We start from the raw sequence: 25166 nt of genomic DNA, 5'->3' as shown, positions 1-25166 counted from the left end.
AAGCATGAAAACAAGACCCCAAAAACTAAATCAAGAAGTAAATGGCCATAATAAGTCCTATTTAAAGTCATACAAGTTGACAAGTGGACATTGATGAAAAAATAAGTTCTGCAATGACATTTGTGGGGAAATGGTTATGAACACTTGTTTTGGACTATATTAGTAGATTTACTGGTTCTGTAATCAAATGGATTCGAATATTTTAATAAAGAACAAAATAACTTGTTTGTGACTTGTTTCTAGAGAATCGCTTAAATCATGATTCAGTGAAAGTGACATGACGTGAAGGCCAAGTGTGGTAACCCATACTCAGAATTTGTCCTTTGCATTTAACCTATCCAAGTAAGTGCACACACATTAGGAGCAGTGAGTAGTGAACACACACACACACTGCAAACCGTGGATACACACACACAGAGAAGTGGGCAGCCATTTTGCTGCAGTGCCCAGGGACTCACTAATGCTCAAAAGGCTAATATTAGTTTACCATGCTTGAATCTTGTTAGTGAAATATTTCAAAAGATTTGAATCACTGAGCAGATCAGATTGTGCAGTGACTGAACTACTGTTAAAGCTAAAACTTTTCCGTATTGGTCTATTTATTTAAATAATAATAGCCTACTAATAAATAAAGAAAAGGTAGGCTACATTATAGTTAATTTTTAATGAGAACAGAATCTGACACAAGCGTTTATGGTTGTAATTAGATTGTAAAAAAAAAACATATATCGATCATATTGCACTACTTGACAAGAGGTTCATTTTAAAAAAGAAAAATCATTCAATTCTTTCTGTAGGAGCCCATCGACCCTGTTTTCATTTCTGGGCTGCCATCAAAGACCCGCCCACAGCTAAAACGCAATTGGTCAGAAGTAGAAAGTGGGAACCTGCTTTGGAATTTGATTGGTTGACTGAAGTTACTATTATAATCCCGACGGGTATATGTTGCAGTTAAACTGTCTGTGTATATTCGTGTAGTGTGTACGGCACGCTATGTCGAGTCAACAGGGGAATACTGGCTTGGAGTAGTTTGTTACACCCGAAAAATATATGTAATATAGTAATTACACCAGAAAGTGGACTGCTGCACAGGAAAGAGAGAGAGAGAGAGAGAGAGAGAGAGAGAGAGAGAGAGAGAAAGCCTAAACATATAATGGTAAGGAAACGGAACTTTTCCTTGTTTGTCAAAATAACAAATGCTGGAATGTTACTGCATTGCTGAATTAGCTTAAAGAATGTTGTACATTTTTCCATATGAATTTGACTACAGTAGGTAGAGCTGTATAAATGTAACAACATTATATATCAGTATAACATGTCTCGTCTTTCTATCTTTATTATTAAACGTCTTTCTGTCATAAAGACAGATCAATTTAAAGATTGTGTGCCTATCTGGAAACTAATATTACTTAACAGTCCCTGTTAATCATGGTAATCACTTCTATTTGTTCTAATACTTTAAGTTACATTACTGTTATATGTTGCATTAAGTCAGTTCCGTGTAGGCTACTGCATTACTCTGTTTGAACAGAGGTTACTTATTACCTATAATTCATCATGAGTGTTTCCGTATGGCAACAGTCACATCTGCACGCAGACCAACAACAGGGCTGTAAACACGGTCTGCCTTGTAACTCCTTCAGTCTTATGTTCTTTAAATAAAAAGATTAAGTTTAATGTTGATGTGCTTATGAGCAGCGTGCATCAAGGACATAAATACATTTTACTATACTGGTTTATATTAAATAGCAAGTATGGTTACCAGCTTTTCGGCCTAAATCCAGACACCGATTACAAGCTGTGCATATATGACATCATGTTTAGGCATGTCTTGCACCATTTCCTCTGGAGATTAAGTTGTCCAACGGTTGAAGTTTTTATCTGTAGTGTAATTCTAGAAAGGAAGACAACACCGTGGAATCTCTGACACCAGAAGTTGTGACCTTTGTCGTTATCATGAGACTTCATGTTGTCGTAATGTTGTTCCAGAGCGGAGATCAGCATGTTGTTGTTGGTGGTCCTCTCGTCTGTATATTTATGTCTTCGTCGTAACCCTCCTTGATTCGGATGGGTTTCTACATTTAATAACACATGATTATGTCCTAACTGTTTCTGGTTGAATGACATTTGACACATTTGACGTGTGATTTACTGGTTTGTTTGGTTAAAATTGGATCAGAGGGAGCCAGACTCTTAAAGGGATAGTTCACCCCCCCCCCCCCCCCCCCCCCCCCAAAAAATGGATGAAAATTCTGTCATCATTTACCACCCTCATGTTGTTTCAAACCTGTTTGACTTACTTTCTTCTTTGGAACACGATTTTAAAGAATGTTGGTAACCAATCTGTTTTGGTTACCATTGACTTCCATTGAATGGACAAATAAAATAAAAACACAAAATTTCAAAATCTCAAAAGTCATAGTTTTGGAAGGACATGAGGGTGAGTAAATTATGACAGAATTGTCTCTTTTTTTTCCACTGGTCGATGAAAACCTTAAAATAAAATAAATAAAAAAACAATCAAAATAAAATACATACTAAATAAAGATTAAATATTTTAAAGCATACCTGCATGTCATGTCTTGTGATTATTAACCAACACCAGGTGGTTCTCATGCACTATTGAAAAAAATCTCATGCACTATTGAAAGTAAATATTTAAAAAAAATAATAATAATAATTGTCAGCTGACAAAAAGAAACCCTCTAACCTGCTTTAAAATCCTGTCAGATAGGCTAATTTGACTTCAGACCACAGTCCCCAAAATGTTAGTGTCTGATCCGAGTGTAATTTGAGATCGTAAATGAAACACTTGCTACTGAAAGTATTAATGGGGTGAGGATGATACTTACCACCAGGGAAAGACCTCAAATAATGCATCACAGCACTCAGATCATGTGTCAGTGTTACCAAGTATCAAACAAGCTTTACTGCTTTGCATAAAAATAAACACCTGAACTTTGATTCTCAGATCATTTTTTTATATTATATGAATTATGTAGAATTATAAATTGGCATGTGGACAGAAATTAGGCCACATCCATGTCACTGATTCTGATGTGGAATGAAATGTGCTTTCTCTCTCACACATACTCTCAAATAGCGTGCATGCGCATTCACATATTAACACAGTGACAAACAAATGCTTTACTCATACCAGGGAACTGCTTTCGTGCCTTATACAATTGGACGGTTCACAAGATCAGTGGCGAATTTCTGACTCATAGCTGTGGTTCACTGCCTCACTGAAAGGCAGCATTTGAGACTTAGTACAGGAATCTGGGCATATTTTGTATTGTGTCATTTACACCGTGTGACTTTCCTTTTTACCGAATCACATTCTTTATGAGCATGGAAAATGCAGGAATTGATCCCAGATCAGCTTTGTGTAAATACTAAAGCAGGGCAGGTTATAGGAAAGAGGTTATGAATCCATCACCACTGTTGATAGAATCAGCACTCAAGCTATTCTGTACACTTGCACCTTGCTTTGACCTGGGGCCGACAGATGGTTGAGAAAACCCTCAAGGCAAAGCCCTAGACCGGATACAGGCAGGTCTCTGAGCCTCCAGTCAAACTTTCAGTGAGTCATGTCATTGGAAAGAGACGTAAAGGGAAGACTCCATTGTCATTGCCGGTCGCTGACATGCTGCTGGCTGCTACATGTCTGCACATCTGCTGGGGCAGACCCGCCAGGAAAGTGTCTATGAGTCTGTCTTTGGACAGAATTATGCCTGAAGTAGCCCATAAAACCAAGGAAGTGACATAACTTGAACCCTTTCCACAGCACAGCAAATGGGACAACAAATAAATAATCTTATTCCATTTTTCTCGATTTCCATACCATTCAAACATTTTACCAAAGTGATTGTAAGAAAAATTACCAAACTATTAATTTTGTTTAAATTATGAGAAATATATACATTTATCAATATCACAAACCAAGCTAGCTAGTGTGCTTAATTTAGGCTAAATTTGCACACAAAAATAGCAGAATTGTATTTAGATGTTTAAAATTTTGCTACAACAACAGCAACAACAAATATATATATACACACACATACACATATACAAAGTATGATATGATTGCATGTATGATTTAAGTATGGCTGTGACATTAGGTTGGGAGAGCTACACAATCTTGAAGCCTTTGGCTATAATTTTTTTTATTTTTTTTAAGAGTTCGATGAAAGAATCATTTTAGTTCAAACTGTGTCTCATAGTTTCCAAATAACATGACAAAATAGGCCCATAATATAAGTTTTCTGTAAATGCCAGAAAGACTTGTGCTTCCCGCGTTGGAAGAGATTCAGCCCTTTCTGTCAGTACCCTCATTTGTTAATCTCCCGCCCTGTCAGGGTCATCAAATGACAGAACTTTACTCCTCTGAGGGCGTGAGAAGTACGTCTGGCCAGAAATTCTATACAGTATGCTAACTGTGCATCCCTGGGTGTGATTCTGTTTGGACTGGTCATGTTGTGCTTAATATTTTACAGTTTCTTAGAAGGACTGAAACTCTGAATTGTGTTTTATGTGCCTGGTTGAAATGGGGTTTGGCTGAAAGTGAACATATTTGTTTGCTGTTTGAGTACCACTGCTGACTCGAGCTGTTCAGATGCCACAGAGGCCTCATAGACTACTGGCTTCGACAAGACAGAACACAATTGGTCTTTCATGAAGCCAGATGACAGAAAGAAATTATGTGAAAAATATGCATTTTCTTCATGTCTGAAATCTTTTCATGAAATTAATAAAATGTTATGTGAATTAATTAACTTAATGATAAGAAAACCCCCAAAATGAATACAATGACAACAAAGGCAAAGTCACTGGAGTAAAGAAGAGGAAGCAAAAACATTTTTAAATACTTTAATATTAAATAATGGTAAAATAATTGTATTATTATATTAAATAATATAAAAATAATAATGTGATGAATTTACGTAATGTAAAATATTTTTATATTTATGAATATTTACATATTTCTTTAGTATTTAATTTAAATATGCTCTCAGTAATGTCACAACATATCTTCATAAAGAATTTTTTTAATTATCATAAAGCATATATGGAAATTACAAAAAATACACATGCATATATATATGCATATATATATGTATGTATGTGTATATATAATACATATACACATATACATATACACACACACACACATATATATATATGTATGTATGTGTGTGTGTGTGTATATATATATATATATATATATATATATATACATATAAAAGAGTGCTGACTGGGACAGCAATATCTGACTGTCATGCTTATAAAGTGACTATTCTAATCTAGGCAGCTGAAGAACATATAATGGGTGTGACCTTGTACAAGTCCCGCCCTCTGTCCTAGAAAGTCCTATTGGTTGGATTGAAAGAGGGTGGGAACTCACCTCTAACAGTTCCCTCCCAGTTCTAAATGAAAGCCTATTGTGGAATGCACACATTCTCTCTTACATGCGTATACTCACACACCCTCACGTATGTTCACCAAGGTCCTCTCTTCTTCCTGTTTTTCACAAGTTCCTGCCTTTATGGTGACGCTAGTGTTGTCGCAGGCAAAGCTTCCCACGAATCCCTTGTTTAGGATTCCTAACTAGGAGGGCTGCGCTAAGGAAAGCTGAGAAGAGAGTTTTAAAATCTCCCACCACGTTTGTTGTGAAGACCGAGCTGACCATGCTTTGGAGCTCATTTCCTTGGTGTAGCTGACGTTGGGGGGTTGTAAATTTGGCTTGGGAGGAGGTGAAAGCAGGGGGTGGAAGAGGAAACCCCATTCACAAACAGATCAGAAGCACTCTGACACGCTGAGCAGAGAGAGCCTCCTCTAGTCCTTGGGGACGGCTAGCTACAAAACCTTCTCCTGATGGAACTCACGAGAGTAAACATTCCCAGGATTCCCAAAAGCTGCTGAAACACCCTCGGAAGAGGAGATTTGGTTTAGTTATGGAATCACTGAGGGAATCTATTCTTCATTTGACCTTTCAGATGTCTAGTTACAAACGGGCCACACTGGATGAAGAGGAGCTGTTGGACACCGACTCCGATGGGATCTACCACACCTCTACCATACCGGTGAGAGTTAATTTTCTTTAACTTTTTTTATAACTTATGCTTCTTGATGTATGTGTATTGGAAAAACTAGTGATCCGTTTGCTTGATTCTTTACCAAACATCTTTACCAAGTTACTTCCTTGTGCTTTCATTTCAAACATCCACTGTGTGTTAGCACTGTTGTATACAACTATCTTCTTATACTGTTAAAAGCTTTTTTTCCCCAGAAGTGTTTCTTCTATTTCTGTTGTGTGAATATGCCTTACACTTCTGTTTACATTTTAATAAGTACACCTTTTTTTTTTGTAAAATCAATACAATGCTAGCTCAAGTAAAATAATGTGCATGAACATTTAGAAATTATAAATTGTACATAATGATAGTTAAACAAGATCAACAAATGATTTGGAAGGAATTTATTTGATAAATTCTGCAAAAACTGTAATATTGTGAAATATTATTACAATTTAAAGTAAAAAAAAAAGTTACCTTTTTCAGTAACCTTTCATTTCGAAGTTAAACAAGTAGAAGTCCAAATATGTTCTGGTCTTTTGTTTCCAGAACCAGAAATTCATTATCCTTTGACCGTTCCTAAAACATTTTCTCTGGATCATCGAGAGTATTAAATGTTCTGGGTGCCTTCATTGAAAACATTTCACTCTCTTTGTTTTACTTTCTCCCTCTGCTCTCTCTTTTGGAGAGAGCCCCGAGTTTGGCATTAGGGCTCATTGAAGCCACACAAAACATACGACCATGCATGTTACCTGGCATGCATCCAAACTGAGTAATTGCACAGCTGGGCAGTTGGCCACTAAAAGTGACTTTTGAACTCTGTGAGCTCAGTAGGACTTAATCTGATTGATATTACAGAGATCATTTATTAAGTTTCTCTTGCACCTCTTCTGCCAAGAGCTGATCAATTATGAAATCCTCAAGCCTTATTTGATCAGTACAGAATCTAAATGAAAAGAGAATCAATCAGAGGAAAAGTTCATAGCACATTGAACCCAAACTTTTGAACAGTAAATATGTCTATAATGTGGATAGTATGGTCTCATCTAGAAAATCCTCATATAGTGAAATTCTTTTGACTCAGTTTAGGTTATTGAGATCTTCTGAAACTAAAGGAGGCGTGCGAATTTCAATGCTAAAAGCTTCATTTGATGTAATTACTGTCTGAGAAAAACATTTGAGATATTAAAAAGATCTAGTTATGAATATTTCTTTCCAGCGGTTAGGTTTTGAATTGCACTGTGTTTGGCAGTACAGTATTCAGACTTGGCAGTCTTTCCTAGAAGAGATCCTTTCCTAGAAAGTAGGAAGTGTATCACTGTGTTTTGTGGGTTAGTTTCTCTTCTAAGTATTTAATGCTTAACCTGATGTTGATAACTGTTCCTGCTGTTCCTGGTTCAATACCAGTTATTCTCTGTGGACGGCATCTGTGCTATGCTGTCGATTACCACAGAAAATAATTGTGGTTACAGTAACACACTTACAATGAAAGTAAAGCAGGCCAGCTTTCCAGAGGGTTTAAAAGCAGAAATCTGAAGCTCATAGTTTTGTCACACAACTTGCATTACTTTTTGGGGGGGGGGAATCATCCTCTCAGTCGTCATTTTTTGAGGTGGGAAATATGATCTGTGTTTTGGTTTGGAGCAGAAAGACAATGATATTTGGTCCCACCAAAGTTTAATATTGTTGTTGGACATGATCATATATCATTTTCCCATTAAATATAATATAAAACCTGAAATAAAACCTGCACCATGATCACTCCTTTGGAACAGGTTTCAGTGTCATTTGCGTCATCTATGTATCATTGCTGATCTGAAGGGATATTTATTTCAGTCTTAACCTTTATTCTCTGATTATGTATGTGATTATCAGGTCGGGCTGCAGCGTGGTCTTGGTCTCCGGTGCTGGGCGGAGAAAACCCATGTTGAGAGGAAACTAGTGGTCATCGTGTGCGCTCTGTCCGTGGCCTTGTTCATCTGCATCGTGTCTTTGGGTCTGCACTATAAAGAATGTGAGTGACTAGATCCTTTCAGTTGATGGTACAAATATTACATAAATGCGGTGTTAGTGTTTTGGAAGGCATAAGCAAAAAATACAGTATACTTTAATTAAATGTGTTTATAATAATTATTTGAAAAAAAATCTGCTTTTTCCGTACAAACCTGCAGTTGTTGTGAGATTTCATAACAATACATTTTTATTTAAATTTAAATACCTAAATAAAATAAAATAGTCCTTCCTGTTTTATTTATCAGAGTACATACTTTTTTATATGTACTAGGACTCTATATGCTCTGGACCTCATATAAGAAGCATTTACTCACTTTTATTGCAGCTCAAAGTTATTATTTTCAATTGAACTGAATGCCACTTCCTGCTATTCAGCCATCCACTGTTGCCCAAGCATGACAAATCACTGTATAAAAGAACAACGACTTTTTGCCAGACTGTTTACCTCTAATTTCCTCATCCTCTGTCAGGCCTATAGTTTCTTGGCCTTATCTCTCCAGATTAGGAGCTAGGGACACATCTTTTTGGGCCAAATGTTTTTCTTAGAAGAGCTTACAATGAATCTGTTGTAGCTGCATTCTCCACAAGCCAAATAAAACCAGTGCAAAATTATTTTCAATATTAAACTTAATACTGTAGTTGCATAACCTCATTCAGTGGACTCATGCCCAGCCTCAAAGCCAAAGTGAAAACAAAGTAGTGCATACATTGTTTTCTTAACATATCTTGTATATCTTGGGGGGGGCACACAATTAAAGCATGACTATTGGTGGTTGCAAATGACTAATTGCCATACAGTGCTGGAGACTCATTGCATGGCCATTTGATCAGGATTCTGAATAGATACGGTCCTTTTCTCAGAAACCACATTTTGGCATTAGCCACTGATAAGTGAATAGTTCCAGATGGGCTCATGTCCTGGGATCTTCCTCAAAGAGACATTCAAAGCATATTTATGATGTGCAGCTTAAATGCAGTATGAGGTACTGCACCGAAAGTGTAGCACCCCAAAATCCCAAGCTTTAACTTTTTTTGATTTACTTTTTCATGTAATTGCAGTGGGGATGTATATTTTAGTGTTATCATGCATTGAGCCAGTACTGCACTTCATTTATGATTACCCTAGTGTAAGATATGCTGAGTGAAAGAGACATCGGGAAGACTTTCTAATCTTTTTGGCACGTAATGATGTAAGGCATATATTGTAATGGATACAGCTGTATATTTATATACTTATATTGTTTTTAACAGCTCATCCGGGAATGTGCCTGTCAGAGCCTTGTGTTAGTGTGGCAAGTACAGTTATGGGGTCCCTCGATCGGTCGGTGGACCCCTGCCACGATTTCTACAACTTTGCATGCGGGGGTTGGATGAGGAAAAACCCGCTGCCTGAGGGCAAGTCCCGCTGGGGTCCTTTCAGCAACCTGTGGGAACACAACATGGCCGTCATGAAGAACTTATTAGGTAAGAAACACAGTTCAGGGAGATCACAACCACAAAGTATGGCCTGATATACTGTATATGAAACAACTTACCATTTTTATGATGTCCTCTTATGTTCTTAATTGGATTTTGAATCCTGGATTTTCAGTGGGGTCTCAGACTTTTGGGCTCTGCTGTATAAAAGAAGCAGTAATGAAGTTCCTTTCTTGAAAGGCTCCTGCCAACTTATAGGCTTCGTTTCACTTCGCTTTAAAGGTTCTTGAAATTGAATTTTTCTTCATTTGTTGAATTCAGAGAATACCAGCATGAAGAGCCTGACCAAAGCGGAGGAAAAAGCCCAGTCGTATTACCAAGCTTGTATGAACGAGAGCAAAATCGAAGAGCTTGGGGCAAAACCACTTCAGGATCTCATCAATCAGGTGACCTTAGATACATGAATAAACCCAGTCACCTCATTTAACAATATGAAACTCAAAAGATCTGTTGTAAATATATCAGCCTCAATGAAAACCTGCCTTTTCTATTATTCTGGGATATAATTCTTAATAACCGAACGTTGTTTTTCCAGACAGGAGGTTGGGGCTTGAAAGACCCGTGGGAGAAAGATAACTTCCAGGAGGTTTTACGGACTGTGTCAGCCAACTTCCGAACCTCCCCCTTTTTCACTGTTTTTGTCAGCACAGACTCAAAAAGCTCCAACAGCAACATCATCCAGGTGGGAAAACTTATGGATATGTTTTTTTCATCACCATAACATGGATTCTTAAATGTCTAGGGAAACTCCTCACTGTTCTAGATACCATATTTTGATTTAAAATAGCTGTCAGAATATATTATATCATGCTATTTATCATGATGCATGTCACGGTAGCTCAGCTTGTTGATTCCCGTTTTTCCACAGGTGGATCAGTCAGGATTGGGACTTCCCTCTAGGGAATACTATCTCAATAAGACAGCCAATGAAAAGGTAAACAAAGAGACCCAATGTTGTTCATGAACGTTGGTAGTGTTTTGCCGTGGTCTACAGCTTGTGTTGTTATTCCTTCTTTAGTATTTAAAAGCATATTTGAACTTCTTGGTGGAGCTCGGGATTCTTTTGGGCGGATCAGAGGAGACCTCTCAAAAGATGATGCTGGAGATCATAGACTTTGAAACGGCCCTGGCAAACATCACGGTCCCTCAGGAAAATCGACGTGACGAGATGAAAATTTACCATAAAATACAAGCCAAAGAGTTAGCTGTGAGTATTGCGTGGTTACTGTACTACTGAAATCTGTGGTTCTTGACCCAAAAATGGTCACAGGTCTGGTCTGATAGGGTCGTAAATGGAAAGGCTAATAATGAAATGCATAGTAATGATTGAAAAATATTACAAATGAGGACAAAATGTTTTCTATAATTTTGCTGTTGCAGACTAAACTCTGCCACTTGTAGTTAAATTAGCCGGATGCTACCATGAGCAGGTTGCCTGACAATGGATAAACATTTATACCGACTACAAATTGTTTTGTACAGAAAAATTATTAAAAGTTATCAGGTTTTCTGTTTAGCATCTACTACCATTTAAAGGTTTATGGTCATTAAGATTTTTTTCATATTTTTGAAAGTAGTCTCTCATGTAATACAATCCAAAATACTGTAAATCAGTATTACTGTGAAATATTATTACAATTTAAATGAACTGGTTTCTGTTGTAATATATTTTAAAATGTAATTTATTCCTGTAATGGCAAAGCTGAATTTTTTTTTTGATAAATAGAATGCAGTATTTATTTGAAATTTTTGTGAAATTAGTCTTTACTGCATTTTTTTTAAATCAATTTAACACATCCTTACTGAATAACGTATTAATTTCTTACATTTTTTTTTAATAAATCATACTGACCCAAAACTTTTGACCCGTAGTACATGTCATGTTAGTAATGTTTCATATGGTTGTGAAGTTGTTACGGTGTCCAGTTGAAAATCTGGGTCCTCCTGAAACAAAACCACTCAACATGTTCTCAAATGTTGTGATTATTAAAATAGGAGTAACAATTTCAGAACAATTACTCTGCTGAAGACATATAAAGGATTCTTTCATAAGTCAAATGATGTTTTTGCATGTGAGCTGGGATATCAATCATGTGTTTGTGTCTGTGCTTTAGACGTTGGCACCGGCAGTAGATTGGATTCCTTTCCTCTCTGCAGTGTTCGCCCCTGTTACCCTTAATGACTCTGAACCGGTGGTTGTATACGCTAAAGAATACCTCCAGAAAGTCTCTGAGCTCATCAGCAACGCCAACAAGAGGTAAACCAACATTAGCCAGAGTTAGCCAGCTAGGCTGTGTGGGTTTGTGGGCGAGACCATTACCCCTTTTCCAACAGAATGGTTCGGAGCCAGAGCCTGTTCTTGAAGCTACCTGCAAAGCTACCTGAAAAACTATGCGCAAGTGTATTTTATTTTTGAAAGCATTCTCACTTTACAGCATTGTAACACAAGTGCCAGTACTTTTCACAGTACTGTAGCTTTGCAGGAAGGTTTCTTCAAGCATCTTGGAGACGTTCCCGCAGTTCTTCTGGATTTAGTCTGTCTCAGTTTTTTTCTGTTTCTTCATGTAATCACAGACGGACTCGATGATGGTGAGATCAGATCATCCTGGCTGTTGTCAGATTCCTTGTGCATACAGAAATCTCACTGGATTATTACAATTAATGGCAAAAAGAATGTTTGGAAATGTAAACTGATATTTCCTACTGACACACTACAACAAAAGATATAAATAACTGACTATTAACATGCCTAAGACTTTTGCACAGTACAGTAAATCTGCAATGTGTTGATCACTTGACTTTAACCCATCTAAAAAAACATTGCGCATTGTTTGTGCAAGCATTGCAGCTCTTCTGTTTTGCCGTTCACAGTACCGGGAGTGATTCTAGTGAACCGGCAGCTTGCATAAACTCCCGGTACTCTCATTTGGCCTTTTCAGAGATAAATTGAAACTGAAATCGTTGATTCATTCTCACTCTCTCGCACGTTGGGTCTCTTTCGCGAGCATAGTTTTATATTTAGATATAAAGAGCAATGTTATTCGATTGCTCAACTAGACAGCGGCTGCATTTCTCCGCCCCGGGAACCCGCACCGGAACCATGTTGGTGGAAAATGGGTATATCTACAGACCTGTAGAAAAATCACATTCTCCTTTGTGAAATTGTCTGTTAGCTAAGATCAAAGCTAATGTGTCTCCCCCAGTGTCTTGAATAACTACATGATCATGAAAGTGGTGCGGAAAATGGTGTCCATCTTAGACCAGAGGTTCCAAGATGCGGAGCAGCGCTTCCTTGAAGTCATGTACGGCACCAAGAAGGTGAGAAACAAAGATCAAAGCTGCCATCAGTCAGCCCAAGGCACCGCTGTCACTGAAAGAGTCATGAATGATCCTTCAAATATCAAATAACAAAGTCATGTTTTTCACATTTACCTTTCTTTTTCTGTTTCCCTACCTATCATACATGATTTCAATTTCCTATAGTTGAGATTTAAAGGATTTTATTGAATTGTTTTTATTGCATAAGTTAAAAGAAATAGTTCATCCCAAATTTTGTCATCATTTACTCCGCCGCGTGTCATTCTAAAACCATGTGACCTTCTGGACATGTTTATGCATAATCATACTGCAAAACTAGAAAGAGCACAATAAAATATCATAAAAGCGGTCCATAAGACCATGCTCTGTGTTTTAAGTCTTCTGAACTTAACATTTGCCATCTATCTATGATTTGACAGAATCCAAATGACATTGATTGTCATCAAAATTAATACTTTTATTCAGCAAGGACCCTTAAATTGGTCAAAAGTGACAGTAAATACTTCTATTAAAAATATATATTTCAAATGAATGCTGTTTTTCTATTTATCAAAAAATAGAATGTATCAAAGTTTCCACAATTTTTTTTTTAGCAGCACATCTGTTTTCAGCATTGCCGATAATAAGAAATGTTTCTAAAGCACCAAATCAAATCAAATGATTTCTGAAGGATCATGTTGTCACAAGACATGTAGTAATGATGCTGAAATAATTACTGGAATGAATTACAATTAAATTATATTACATTTAAAAATGCATTAATGTTTCACAATATTACTGTTTTTACTGTATTTTGATCAAATAAAGGGTGAGCATTAAACGACTTTGTTCAAAAACATTACAAAATACATAGTGTAGTGTAGTTGTATAAAATTTATTTGGTGTGGTGCTTTTAATTATTTATTGAGCCTGACAGTATACACCATACAGTTCATATATAGAAGTAAACATATTATATATTGGATATCGTGTAATAATAATAATACAGGATTAGAAACACTTGGACTGAGTAAAGATAAGTAAATATTATTAATTTTGGGGTGTGAACTATTCCCCTACACTGATTCTTCCTCTTGCAAGGATCATTTGATGCAAAAATCATTTTTATATTCAAAAACTAAATTACCCAATTATTAAACTAGTCAGTGTGCTTAGTCAGCACGAAAGGCAATAGAGGGAAATGTGATCAGTTGCCCTTGTCCTCTCTCCTCTGCTCTCCATCTTTTCATTTTCTCTACTGGCATCAGAGTTGGTGTGTATGGAGAGGCGGTGTGTTGTTCTGCAGGGAGCCTGGTTATATAGACTCTTATCAGAAGGAGATCCTGTTGTCCTGGCCTCACTTTCCGCTGGGGTCAGGCTGAAATAACAAACCAAAGACTGAGCCTTGGGCGATGTGTGTATGCGTGATGGGTTATGATAAGAGATAAAGAGAGGGTCCATAAGGACGGTCACCTTCAGCACAACTTGGTATTTTAGTGTCGCTATTGCTTTTATTATTGCATTTAAAGTGATAGTTCAACCAAAAAATGAAACTTCCTGTCATCATTTACTCAACCTCATGCCATTCCAAACCTGTAGGACTTCTTCTGAGGAACATAAATGTTGACTCCGCTTTCTGTCATACAATGAAAGTGAAATATGACATGGAGCTGTCAAAGCCCAAAAATGACAAAGCACCAGAAAGGTATTGTTCAAGTAATCCATGTAATGTCTGTGCTGGATTTCAAAGCTCTTGAAGTCGCATGGCAGTTTAAAATACCAAAAATAAGCCATTATTCACTGATAATCTTCACATCTGCTGTCATCATTTATTCACCTTGTCATTCCAAACCTGGATCACAGAATTAAAATTTTTGTCTGAACTATCCCTTTAAAGTTACTATAATATGACTTTCAAATTCAAATTCTGTCATTAATTACTCACCCTCATGTCGTTCCAAACTCGTAAGACTTTCGTTCATCTTCGGAACACAAATTAAGAATTTTGTTGATGAAATCTGAGAGCTTTCTGTCCCTACATTGACAGCCACACAACTACCACTTTGGCGCTTCAAAAAGTTCATAACGAGATAGTAAAATTAATCCATAATTGAGCGATTTAGTCCAAATTTCCTGAAGATACTCAATTGCTTTTATATGATGAACAGATTTAATTTGTGTGTGTGTGTGTGTATATATATATATATATATATATATATATATATATATATATATATATGGTTCACATCAAGGGTCACCCTTCACTCTCACTGCATTTTGTTCTTTTAAATGCTGTTCTTTTTAACTTTATATTCATTCAAGAACATGTATCATTGTTTCACAGACATTTTCACTTAATGTCTCATTTCCTTTAAAAACCAAAACTCCATTTTACCCACAAAGTCTTTCATTGTGAGCTGTAAGCCGTTATCTCTAGAGCCTCCGTTTCTAAACAAGAGATGGGAAGTTGAATGGGTGACAAGGCATGTCCTGTTGCTGCCCGCATATGGGCGTCATAATCAAGGAACCTCTAGGAGAACAATGTAATGTCATGTTTCGCTGATGAAGTGAAAAAAAAACAACTTGGACATTTTAGATCATTTCTTCAAATGCTAATTCTGCTGTTGCGCACATGGAAACTAGACTTCGTGTAGCTGCAGAAGTTCAAGTCTGGATGTTCTGTAGATTGTTTGTGAGATGTCACATTGAGAACATTATCGAGGACGCTAGTTGTTTATATATCACCTTTTGTGTTTTCCAGAGCTGCACGCCACGCTGGAAACTTTGCGTCAGCGACACGGACAGCGCTCTGGGCTTTGCTCTCGGGGCGCTCTTTGTCAAAGCTACTTTTTCAGAAGACAGCAAAGCTTTTGTGAGTATCTTGTGATGGTTTGCATGCCATCCCTGTCTTTTCCTCCAGGCCTATAAACTATTATTCTCTCCTGATGTGTTTGTCAGGTTGAAGATATGGTCTCAGAGATCAAATGGGCCTTTGAAGACAGTCTGAAGACCGTCGGATGGATGGATCCCGAGACAAAAAAAGCCGCCAAAGAAAAGGTGGGAACCGACAACACGATCCCAAATGTTTTCCACCACTTTTGCCCACAGGGATGGATCTCGCTGAAATCAACACCCATCTAATACGTCAGGCTTTTCCCATTTTGAATTGGCATTAGTTTTAGAAATGGTGAATGTTTATCATTTTCATTATTTTTTGCCTGGTGGACAATAAAAATGGCTAAAAATATCCCATAGAGATACTTTAAAGGTCGAATATAACTACCAGAATATCAGAGAGACTATTTTGACCAGAGTGCTCTTTTGTCCAAGAAATCATACAAATAAATCCAATCCATTATACTGCAAAAAAAAACCTACATAAAGGTTTTTGTGTTTGTTGATGCTCTGTAATGCCACCTGGTGTTGAAGCCGAAACTACGCTCTTGTAATGTAACTTAAAGTATTTATTTCCCTTTTCTTATCTAGGCAGATGCAATATACAACATGGTTGGTTATCCAAAATTTATTATGAACCCCAAAGAACTGGACAAGGTGTTTAATGATGTATGTATACATTTTGTTCATTTCTGTTTGGTTTTGGTTCATGGAAAAATGTCTTTAGTGTAGTAGAGTGTCTGAACTAAAATCTCGGCCCCTCAAACTGTGTATCAGTTTGATGTTGTTTCAGAGCTTTACTTTCAAAACGTCATGAATTATTACAACTTCTCTGCACGAGTGACGGCTGATCAGTTGAGAAAAATCCCCAACAGAGATCAGTGAGTATCAGTCCAACTCCTCTGACACACATCTCTTAAAGGGATAGTTCACCCAAAAATGAAAATTGTGTTATTTTAGTATTATTTATATACTATTATAGTATGTAAAGTCAAGTCAGTAAGTTTTTCTTTCTTGCGTTTCTCTCTGCGTACAGATACACAGTTTGTTTAAAACTACCCCAATGTCAGTTTATGTGTATGCCAGTGAACAGTCAAGTCATTATGTTTTTCTTTCTTGCTTTTCTCTCCGCGTACAGATGGAGTATGACTCCACCAACAGTTAATGCCTACTACAACCCAACAAAGAATGAGATGGTACTTCCAGCAGGCATTCTGCAGGCTCCCTTTTATAACCATGCTTGGCCAAAGTAAGAGTCTCCCACTAACTAAACCTCACCAGCTTATTTAACCTCTTGCTTAGGTTTTTAGAAAGAGGCGGACGTTACATCACTTATCTCATCCTATTGTGTATCTGTTGTTTTCTAGAGCAATGAATTTCGGTGGTATAGGAGTGGTTATGGGGCATGAGCTCACCCATGCCTTTGACGATCAAGGTAACAAAATGATTCTGAAAATGAATCAGATGGTTAGGTCTTCAGTATGTAACATTCAGTCACTTGCTGAAGAGTCAAGTGTGCCACTGATTCATTATTACAGAGCTACATAACCACAGGAGAAACTATATACCTGAGTGGCTGGTAATAGTGAATATGTCTCACACATCATTAAATGACTAATAAAAATTATTAAATAAATATTAGACCATCAAAATATGTGTCTCACTATCAATCAGTTTTTAGAACCTCAGTCTAGCAAGTATTATTAGTAATTAATAACATAAAAAATCTAAAATTATTTGTATTATCAATACTAAAACTACTTTCCTATGTTGTGGTGAACATGTTAAATATTAGTCATGCTTCAATGATATTTGATATTTTATTAATATTGATATATACATCTAATACATTTTTTATTTATTTTCATTTATAATGTAGTATAATATAATTGTATTGTCCTGTATGATTTGTAATACTGTCAAATTGTTGATAAATACTTGCATCAGCTTTTATTACAGAACTATAATGCTGTAATGTGTATGTGACCATTTATCAATATGTGTGTGTTATAACACAGTGTTTTAAACATGTCCTACAGGAAGAGAGTATGATAAGGATGGGAATTTGCGTTCGTGGTGGCAAAATTCTTCAGTGGACGCTTTTAAACTCCAGACCCAGTGCATGGTGGAGCAGTACAGCAACTACAGTATAAATAAAGAACCTCTGAACGGGAAACACACTTTGGGAGAAAATATCGCTGACAACGGAGGCCTGAGGGCAGCGTATAAGGTTTGTGAAGATCCTGTTGTGGAACAAGACTTTGCAGGAACTACAATTTCAATCGATTTAATTCAATCAACAGATTTGTTTGGTTCATCAGAGAGTTATAAAGAGATGAGACGCCAGTGGTTACTTTCCATAACACGACAACAGCCACGGCGAATGACGTATGAGAATCTGATACGAAAGGCATTACGATCTCTATATGTCTCTCGTTGGCGGCTTTGATAGCTTTGGGACCGTCGTGATCCCGTCTCACTGAAAAGCCTCGCGGCGCAACAGGTGGCTCGGAATGGGTCGCTCTACCTCCAGCCGCTCGGATTCTTTCCGTTGGCTGAAAAGTCATAGGTTACAGAGCAGATGAGCAAAGCATATGGCCGGAGAAGACCCTGCGTTAACCTCTCAGATGGAGAGGAAAATAACGGTTGACACGAGGGCACTGTTTATTTGTGATCTCAGCATGCAGTGTATCATGCAGAATTATTAGCGGACTAATGTTATCACACTTGCTTCGCAGGCTTATGTAAACTGGATCGAGAAGAATGGTGAGGAGGCCACCCTGCCTGCCCTTGGAATGACCAATCATCAGCTGTTCTTTGTGGGATTTGCTCAGGTTTGTGCCTCAAAAATGTTTGCTTTGAATGTTATCTGTGATGTTACACTTGTTTTAAAGGGTTTTGTTCTTTTACTGCCCACAACCTTTGCACTTCAAAGTCTTTTTTCTCTGCTTTTGAACGATTGGTTTGCGTAGGCAAGAATCAATATTTCTTTTCCTCATAGTTTGATTTGAAGATTTACCTCTGATGTGGATTGTTGAAGTGAGGTGTGCATAGCCTATGCTTTTACTTGGACTTAATAATATTCGCCTGACGGACAAAAAGTACTGGCAAAAAATGACATATTTTAGAGGTGGGATCCCATGCTTTAGGGATTAGAATATCTCTATAATATTTTTTTTATAGTGGCTCCTTTTGCCTCTATAAGCAACAAATAAAAATATTTTGGTTAACTGTAAAAAAAAAAGTGTAACGATAATAATTTTTTATGACTCATTATTTAAAATTAAAAAGAAATTATATTATTTTAGGCATCAAATATTATTTAATTTTAGTTTTTAATACATTACATATTATAATACATAAAACTTTTACAGGCTGCCAGTGTTAAACATAAAAATGCAACAAGAGAGCAACTTGACTGTTAACTGTAAAATAAATAAATAAATAACTGGAAAAACTTAAATCCATTTTTATGACTCAAACCATCTAAAAGAAAAGAAAAAATATTGTATCCATGAAATATCTAATTTGGTAAAATTTTACAATAAGGTTCCATCAGTTAACCTTAGTTAATGTATCAACTAAAATGAACTAACGATGAGTAATACATTGGTTACAGTATTAATCTTTGTTAACATTATTTCATAAGAATACAACTGTTCACGCTTAGTTATGTCAGCTCAGGTCCATTTATATGTTAACAGATACAACTTTTATAAAAATAAAAAAAATGTATATATATATATACTTTTGTATTCGTAAATGTTGAAGTTAACATTAACAAAGGCTTTAGAATTATTTGTCATTATTAGGCATAAAATATTATATATAATTTGGTTATTTTCATGTGAACTAATTTAAACAAATGGAACCTTATTGTAAAGTGTTTCAATTTGAGTTTTTTACATATTGTATATTATAATACTTCAAATCTTTAAAACCTGCCTATATTAAACAATATGCAACTGCAGATAGTAACAACTAGACTGCGATGACAAATTTAACAGCATTAAACCATTTCAAATAACATTTTGAATTAGCCAATTTTTCAGCCCTAAAATTCTAAAACTGAAAAAATTATTATAATAATAATACTGAAACTAAAAAAAAAAAACTAAGAACTAACATCAATGGAGTAAAAACGAATGAAAATTAAACTAAATTGAAAAGATTAAAAATAAACATTTTAATAAAAAATGAAATGGAAATAAAAATGATTAAACATTTAAAACTATAATACCCACAGCACATCATGGCAGTGACTTTTATCTGTTACTTTTGCACAGACAAACAACACTATCTGGTTATATCCTATTGGTCTCTTTGTTTCCTTTTTTGTAGGTGTGGTGTTCAGTTCGGACACCTGAAAGCTCTCACGAGGGCGTTATCACTGACCCCCACAGTCCATCACGTTTCCGGGTCATTGGCACCATCTCCAATTCCCATGAGTTCTCCAAGCACTTTGGCTGCAAGGCAGACTCACCCATGAACCCCAAGCAGAAGTGTGAGCTGTGGTGACAGGGACTGGAGCTGGAGCGAGCAAGGTGGTGAAGCGACCGCTGTTATCACTCAAAATATGCCAAACGTCCATCTCAGGTTGCCTAATCTAGACTGCCAGAAAAGCTGGTGGACTTAAAGTGGACTACATGTTTTCCAGCAATTATTTGCCTCTTAATGAGGAGTAGGTGTAAATAATGACTCCATGGACGTCTATATAATGGAGTTTTATTCTTATCATTCAAAACACTGGAAGTTAGTGGTTAAATGCAATGAAAGGAGGAATTGCTACTTTTGCAAATATGTTTTGAATACGTGCCTTTTTAGCAAATGCTTTTATTTTTCTAATGGGAAATAATATTTATGTCCTCTGTATTTCGTTGTTGGTGTTTTTCTTTGTCTGTAATGTTTGCCAATTCTTATGCACAACACATCGTGCAATATTGTTAAATAACTTTGCTCACATTTTAATTCATGGTTAACAAGATTTATACAAGATCACATCCTATTTGTTGAATTTGCCTGTGTAATATTAACTTGAACTCAGGCAAATGATCAGATTTTATTATCCTTATTCCAATGTAATTCTAATGATGTTAATTGAAGAATACATATGTGAGCAGTTTGCCCACTGTTTTCATTGGATTTGTTTTTAGACCATTATACAAGAAAGTGCCTTTGAAACTATGCAAATATGAGACTTGCTGGGCAAAATGTTTTCTTTACACACAGATTCCAACTGCCCCCTCCACAATCAAAATAAATAAGAAACGTGGGTAACATTTTACAGTAAGGTTTCAGTTCGTCTCTCCGTTCCCCTGCAAACATGACCGACAGATGGCGCTACATTCATACATATTAATGGAAACAAAAAAAAGCCTGAAAGGTTTGATAATGTTCTTCTTATTAAGCTTATCTAAACCCAGTATACATACTCAACAACATAAGCAAGCGTATCTATTCCATAAACGCTGAATTTGACAAAAAGCCTTCATCAAATGTACGTAATACTGCAACCAAAATCTGGGCGGGGCCTTTTTTTTTTTTTTTTTTTTTTTTTTAAAGGTGAAATTGCAGACTTATATGTAGTAGTCATCATATACTGCGTATGATTCATTCATTTCTTATACTGAAGATTGATGGCTTGGAATGTAACAGAGATGCCATTCATTGTGTGAAACAGTGCAGGCATGTGGCGAGGGGCGGGCGACTGCCTTTATGACGTCACTTTACGGCGTATTGCGATGTCCCATTCGCGAACGAATCGTTCTTTTGTCCGAACGAGTCGTTCACAAATCGAAATGAATCATTCTAAGCGGCTGTCGAATCAACAACTCAAGGACTAATTGAACCAAGAACATATTTCGAATTTGGCTGATGTGGCAAAAAAGTTAATTTAGTAGCCGAATAGCTGAAAGATTACAAACAAAATGTACCGGGAATATGTTTCTGACTTGATTTGTTTTACAGTTTTATCTCAACACGCGCGCGCGCACACACACACACAATATAAATGAATTAGTTTTACTAATAGATTATTATATTTTTTAAACAAAAAGTGTCGCAGAAACTTTCAAGATATGCACTGAAGTCTAGTCTTCTTTAAAGTAGGCCTACATGCAAATTACAGTGCTAAAAGACTTTATCTTAATTGAACAAAATTTAAAAACAAGAAATGTGCTGTTTTAAAGCATGAATAAACATTAGCATTATACATGCACTTTTGTTCAAATGCAAATAAACAAACAATTAGGAAAAAACACTACAAAAATAAGTACATTAAAATACCCAGGGGGTAATATTATAAAAACCAGAATAATAAGAATATAATCGGGTAGAAAGATCTAAAATAAATACTTTGTAAGTCTCACAAACGTTGTCAGGGAAAACGTAATTGCGTCACGACGTGAAATAATCACTGAATCATTTAATGAACCGTATCTTTGAAACGAACTATTCAAATGAACCGATTCGTGAAAATGAGTCGTTCTTCCGATCACTACGGAGTGGCGTAAGGTGAACCCGAGCATCTCCGAATTCACCCGACGTTTACCGAACCGTCCTTCCAGCCGGACTGCTGGAAGCAGCAGCAACAACGCCATGTTGAGTGAAATCTCCCATCTTTATGAGAAATTCCTATAATGCGACTCGTTGATGTGATGCTACTACGCAAAGCGGAGCAAACAAACCCGGAGACGGCCATCTGAGGAGGCGAAGAACAATTCAACCGGGGAGATCCAGGGTGGCTGGTGGGGGATACAACCCCCCTGTCGTCCCCATGCGTAGAGCAGCTACAATCCCCGATTTCAAAGATAAAATGACATTTTTGTTACAAACAGCCAGATTTGAATGAAATCCATGGCATAAGGATATACACACGTCCCGGCCTTCGTAGAGAGAAGAGACGGCCAGATATTGTTGGAACGTGCGACCGTTTTCAGCTGCGTATTTTTTTGTTTTGGTTTACATTTCTGCAATGAGTTTGCCACAGAAAGTGGTTCAGAAACCGACCGCTGTCTCTGTTAGTGGACATGTTACCGGACCGGCACCGCCAACGCAGCTCCGCGCAGCGCTGACCTCCGTGTCGTTACCACCGGGAGTCCAGAGCGCTCCTCCGCCGTCAGCCGTGCCGCCTACCCAGTATCCTTCACTAATAACAAAGCCCCTTGTGTCCCACGCAGATTAATGGGCAAACGAGTGCGAATTTCGCTTTGTAATCACATAACCTGACTTGTTGTTTGTTTACATTCATGTGTAACCGGTTATGATGACGTTTCATAACCTATTACTAATATAAGATTGCATTAACGTTAGTTCATATTAATATAATACAGCACCCGTTGCCAGGGTGATAGGTTTGTTTATCGATTACATCGAAGGGATGTATCTGCATGGTTGGAATCTGTTGGCACTTGCTTTGTTCGTTGAACTTGACAATTCCAGCTTTGTGTCCAGAACAGTTTCAGATCATTCAGAATCTGTGCATGTTTTTAGTAGTTACCTGCTGAATTTTGTGATCGAATGCTTTTCCTCCTAAAGGCCTCAGTGCACAAGTCAAAAGAGACTAGAATGGCATATGTTGCTAGGGTGTTGTTGCTGGTTGCTAGGGCGGGACTAGGAAGTTGCTGTGGTGTTGTGAATGGCTGATCAACTGCAAGTTTAGAAAATATTATTATCCATCTGCCAGACAAACAAGTTAACTTGTGTGATCTTAAAGGGTTAGTTCACATAAAATGAAAATTCTGTCATCAGTTACTCGTCCTTATGTCGTTCCAAACCAGTAAGACTTTCGTTCATCTTCGGAACACAAATTAAGATATTTTTGATGAAATCTGAGAGCTTTCTGTCCCTCCATTGACAGTTACGCAACTACCACTTTGACGCTTCAAAAAGTCCATAAAGAGATCGTAAAACTAATCAAAATGAATTGAGCGATTTAGTCCAAATTTCTAAAGAGACTCGATTGGCTTTATATGACGAACAGATTTAATTTAGGCTTTTATTCACATTTAAACATTGATCAGTGAACATAAACAGAAGTTCAACAAAAACTGCTTGACGTCTGAGAACAAACCTCATTGGTTCTTGCGGAAGCTCAAACGTGCTGCGTAACACGAGAACGAACCTCATTGGTTCTCGCACGTCAAGCAAGTATGCTTGAGCTTCTGTTTAACATAACTGATGTGTGAGTTGATGAATGTTAAATGTGAATAAAAGCCTAAATTCATATAAGCGATCGAGTCTCTTCGGAAAATTTGTACAAAACCGCTCAGTTCATATGGATTAGTTTTACGATCTCTTAATTAAGTTTTTGAAGCGTCAAAGTGGTAGTTGGGTAGCTGTCAATGGAGGGACAGAAAGCTCTCAGATTTCATCAAAAAAGATCTTCATTTGTGTTCCGAAGATGAACGAAAGTCTAATTGGTTTGTAATGACATGAGGGTGACAGAATTAAACATTTTGGGTGAATTGACTTCATACATGTACTTTGGGATGAGCTAGTTTGTTTGCTCATGCCAATCTTATTATCTAGCCTAATTCTTTGACATTCATACATTAAATGTTGCGCAATGATTTCTCTGAGCCTCTTTGTTTACTAATATTTGTAAAAAAAAAAAAAAATGTACGCTGATATGTCATCAATCACTTACCGAGACACCCCCCCCCACACAACTGAATAGAAATGTCATTCTAGTCTGATTTTGAAAGTAAATCACGTCACATGAAAGTCATGTTATTCGCTAGTGTTGGTCAGGCTAAATATGATAGGAATCTCTGCCTAATTTGATGTAACGCGGAGTAATCGGTCAAGTAAAGGCTGTTTAGACACAGTTGAGTTAAGTAATTGAGCATTGAGCAATAGGCGTACTGCAAATCTGGGTCACCCTCTTGAGCTCTTTGAGAATTTATGTTGTTCTGCAAGTCTGAGCCATGATTTGCTGAGGAAGATTTAAAGGTGTAGTGTTTTTTTTTTTTTTTTGCAACTAGTGTCACCAATGAGAATTGCACAAATAATGAAGATTTGAAAACAGGTTTCAAGGGATAGTTCCAAAAACTCACCCTGTTGGCATTCCAAACCTGACTTTATTTCCTCTGTGGAACACATTTTGAAGAATTGGTTTTATCCATATAGTGAAAGTCAATGGCACCCACAAGTTTCAAGCTCCAAAAAGTAGATAAAGGTAGCGGTAAATTAATCCATTCCAATTCGACTTTAGCATTTTGAGTACCACTGGCTTCAATCAACAAGTCTGAAACCTTCTTTGAAAAATCTTCCTTTGTGCTTAGCCAAAGAAAGAAAGCTATACAAGTTTGGAGCGACATAAGGGTGAGTAAATTATTTTTTTGGGTGAATTGTTCCTTTAATACTAAAGCAAAATGACTAATTTTAGCTTTATATCTTTATTGAATGCAT

The 25166-nt window shown here is 36.8% G+C and overlaps 2 protein-coding genes across 5 annotated transcripts in view; both read left to right on the top strand.

The window, feature by feature from the left end:
- Positions 1 to 905: 905 nt before the first annotated feature.
- ece1 (endothelin converting enzyme 1) lies at positions 906 to 20729 on the top strand. 4 transcript variants are annotated; one of them, XR_014625866.1, is made up of 19 exons: positions 906 to 1156; positions 5997 to 6083; positions 7950 to 8088; positions 9339 to 9551; positions 9825 to 9949; positions 10099 to 10245; positions 10432 to 10497; positions 10582 to 10770; positions 11678 to 11820; positions 12767 to 12881; positions 15622 to 15732; positions 15819 to 15917; positions 16347 to 16424; positions 16533 to 16636; positions 16894 to 17004; positions 17123 to 17190; positions 17795 to 17985; positions 18059 to 18589; positions 20097 to 20729. XR_014625866.1 is itself a non-coding variant. In XM_084395399.1 (19 exons), the coding sequence occupies exons 1-19, from the start codon at positions 1154 to 1156 to the stop codon at positions 20271 to 20273; spliced, it is 2262 nt and encodes a 753-aa protein (XP_084251525.1). In that variant the 5' UTR covers positions 906 to 1153; the 3' UTR covers positions 20274 to 20729. The 4 variants fall into 4 exon arrangements, 2 of the variants coding, with proteins under 2 accessions (XP_084251525.1, XP_084251524.1); XM_084395399.1 differs by having other exon boundaries at positions 18494 to 18589; XR_014625867.1 differs by lacking the exon at positions 906 to 1156 and having other exon boundaries at positions 5460 to 6083.
- Positions 20730 to 22594: 1865 nt separating this feature from the next.
- Positions 22595 to 25166, top strand: part of eif4g3a (eukaryotic translation initiation factor 4 gamma, 3a) — a 53735-nt gene continuing 51163 nt past the window's right edge. The window contains exon 1 of the mRNA XM_084394982.1: positions 22595 to 22892. Coding sequence (XP_084251108.1) covers positions 22729 to 22892 — 164 coding nt within the window. The 5' untranslated portion in view covers positions 22595 to 22728. The remainder of the gene's footprint in view (positions 22893 to 25166) is intronic.

This window comes from Rutilus rutilus (genome assembly GCF_951802725.1).
Source record: "Rutilus rutilus genome assembly, chromosome: 22".
Lineage (NCBI taxonomy): Eukaryota > Metazoa > Chordata > Actinopteri > Cypriniformes > Leuciscidae > Rutilus > Rutilus rutilus.
Note: the sequence above shows the minus strand (reverse complement) of the source record. Positions and strands in the feature narration are given on the sequence as shown.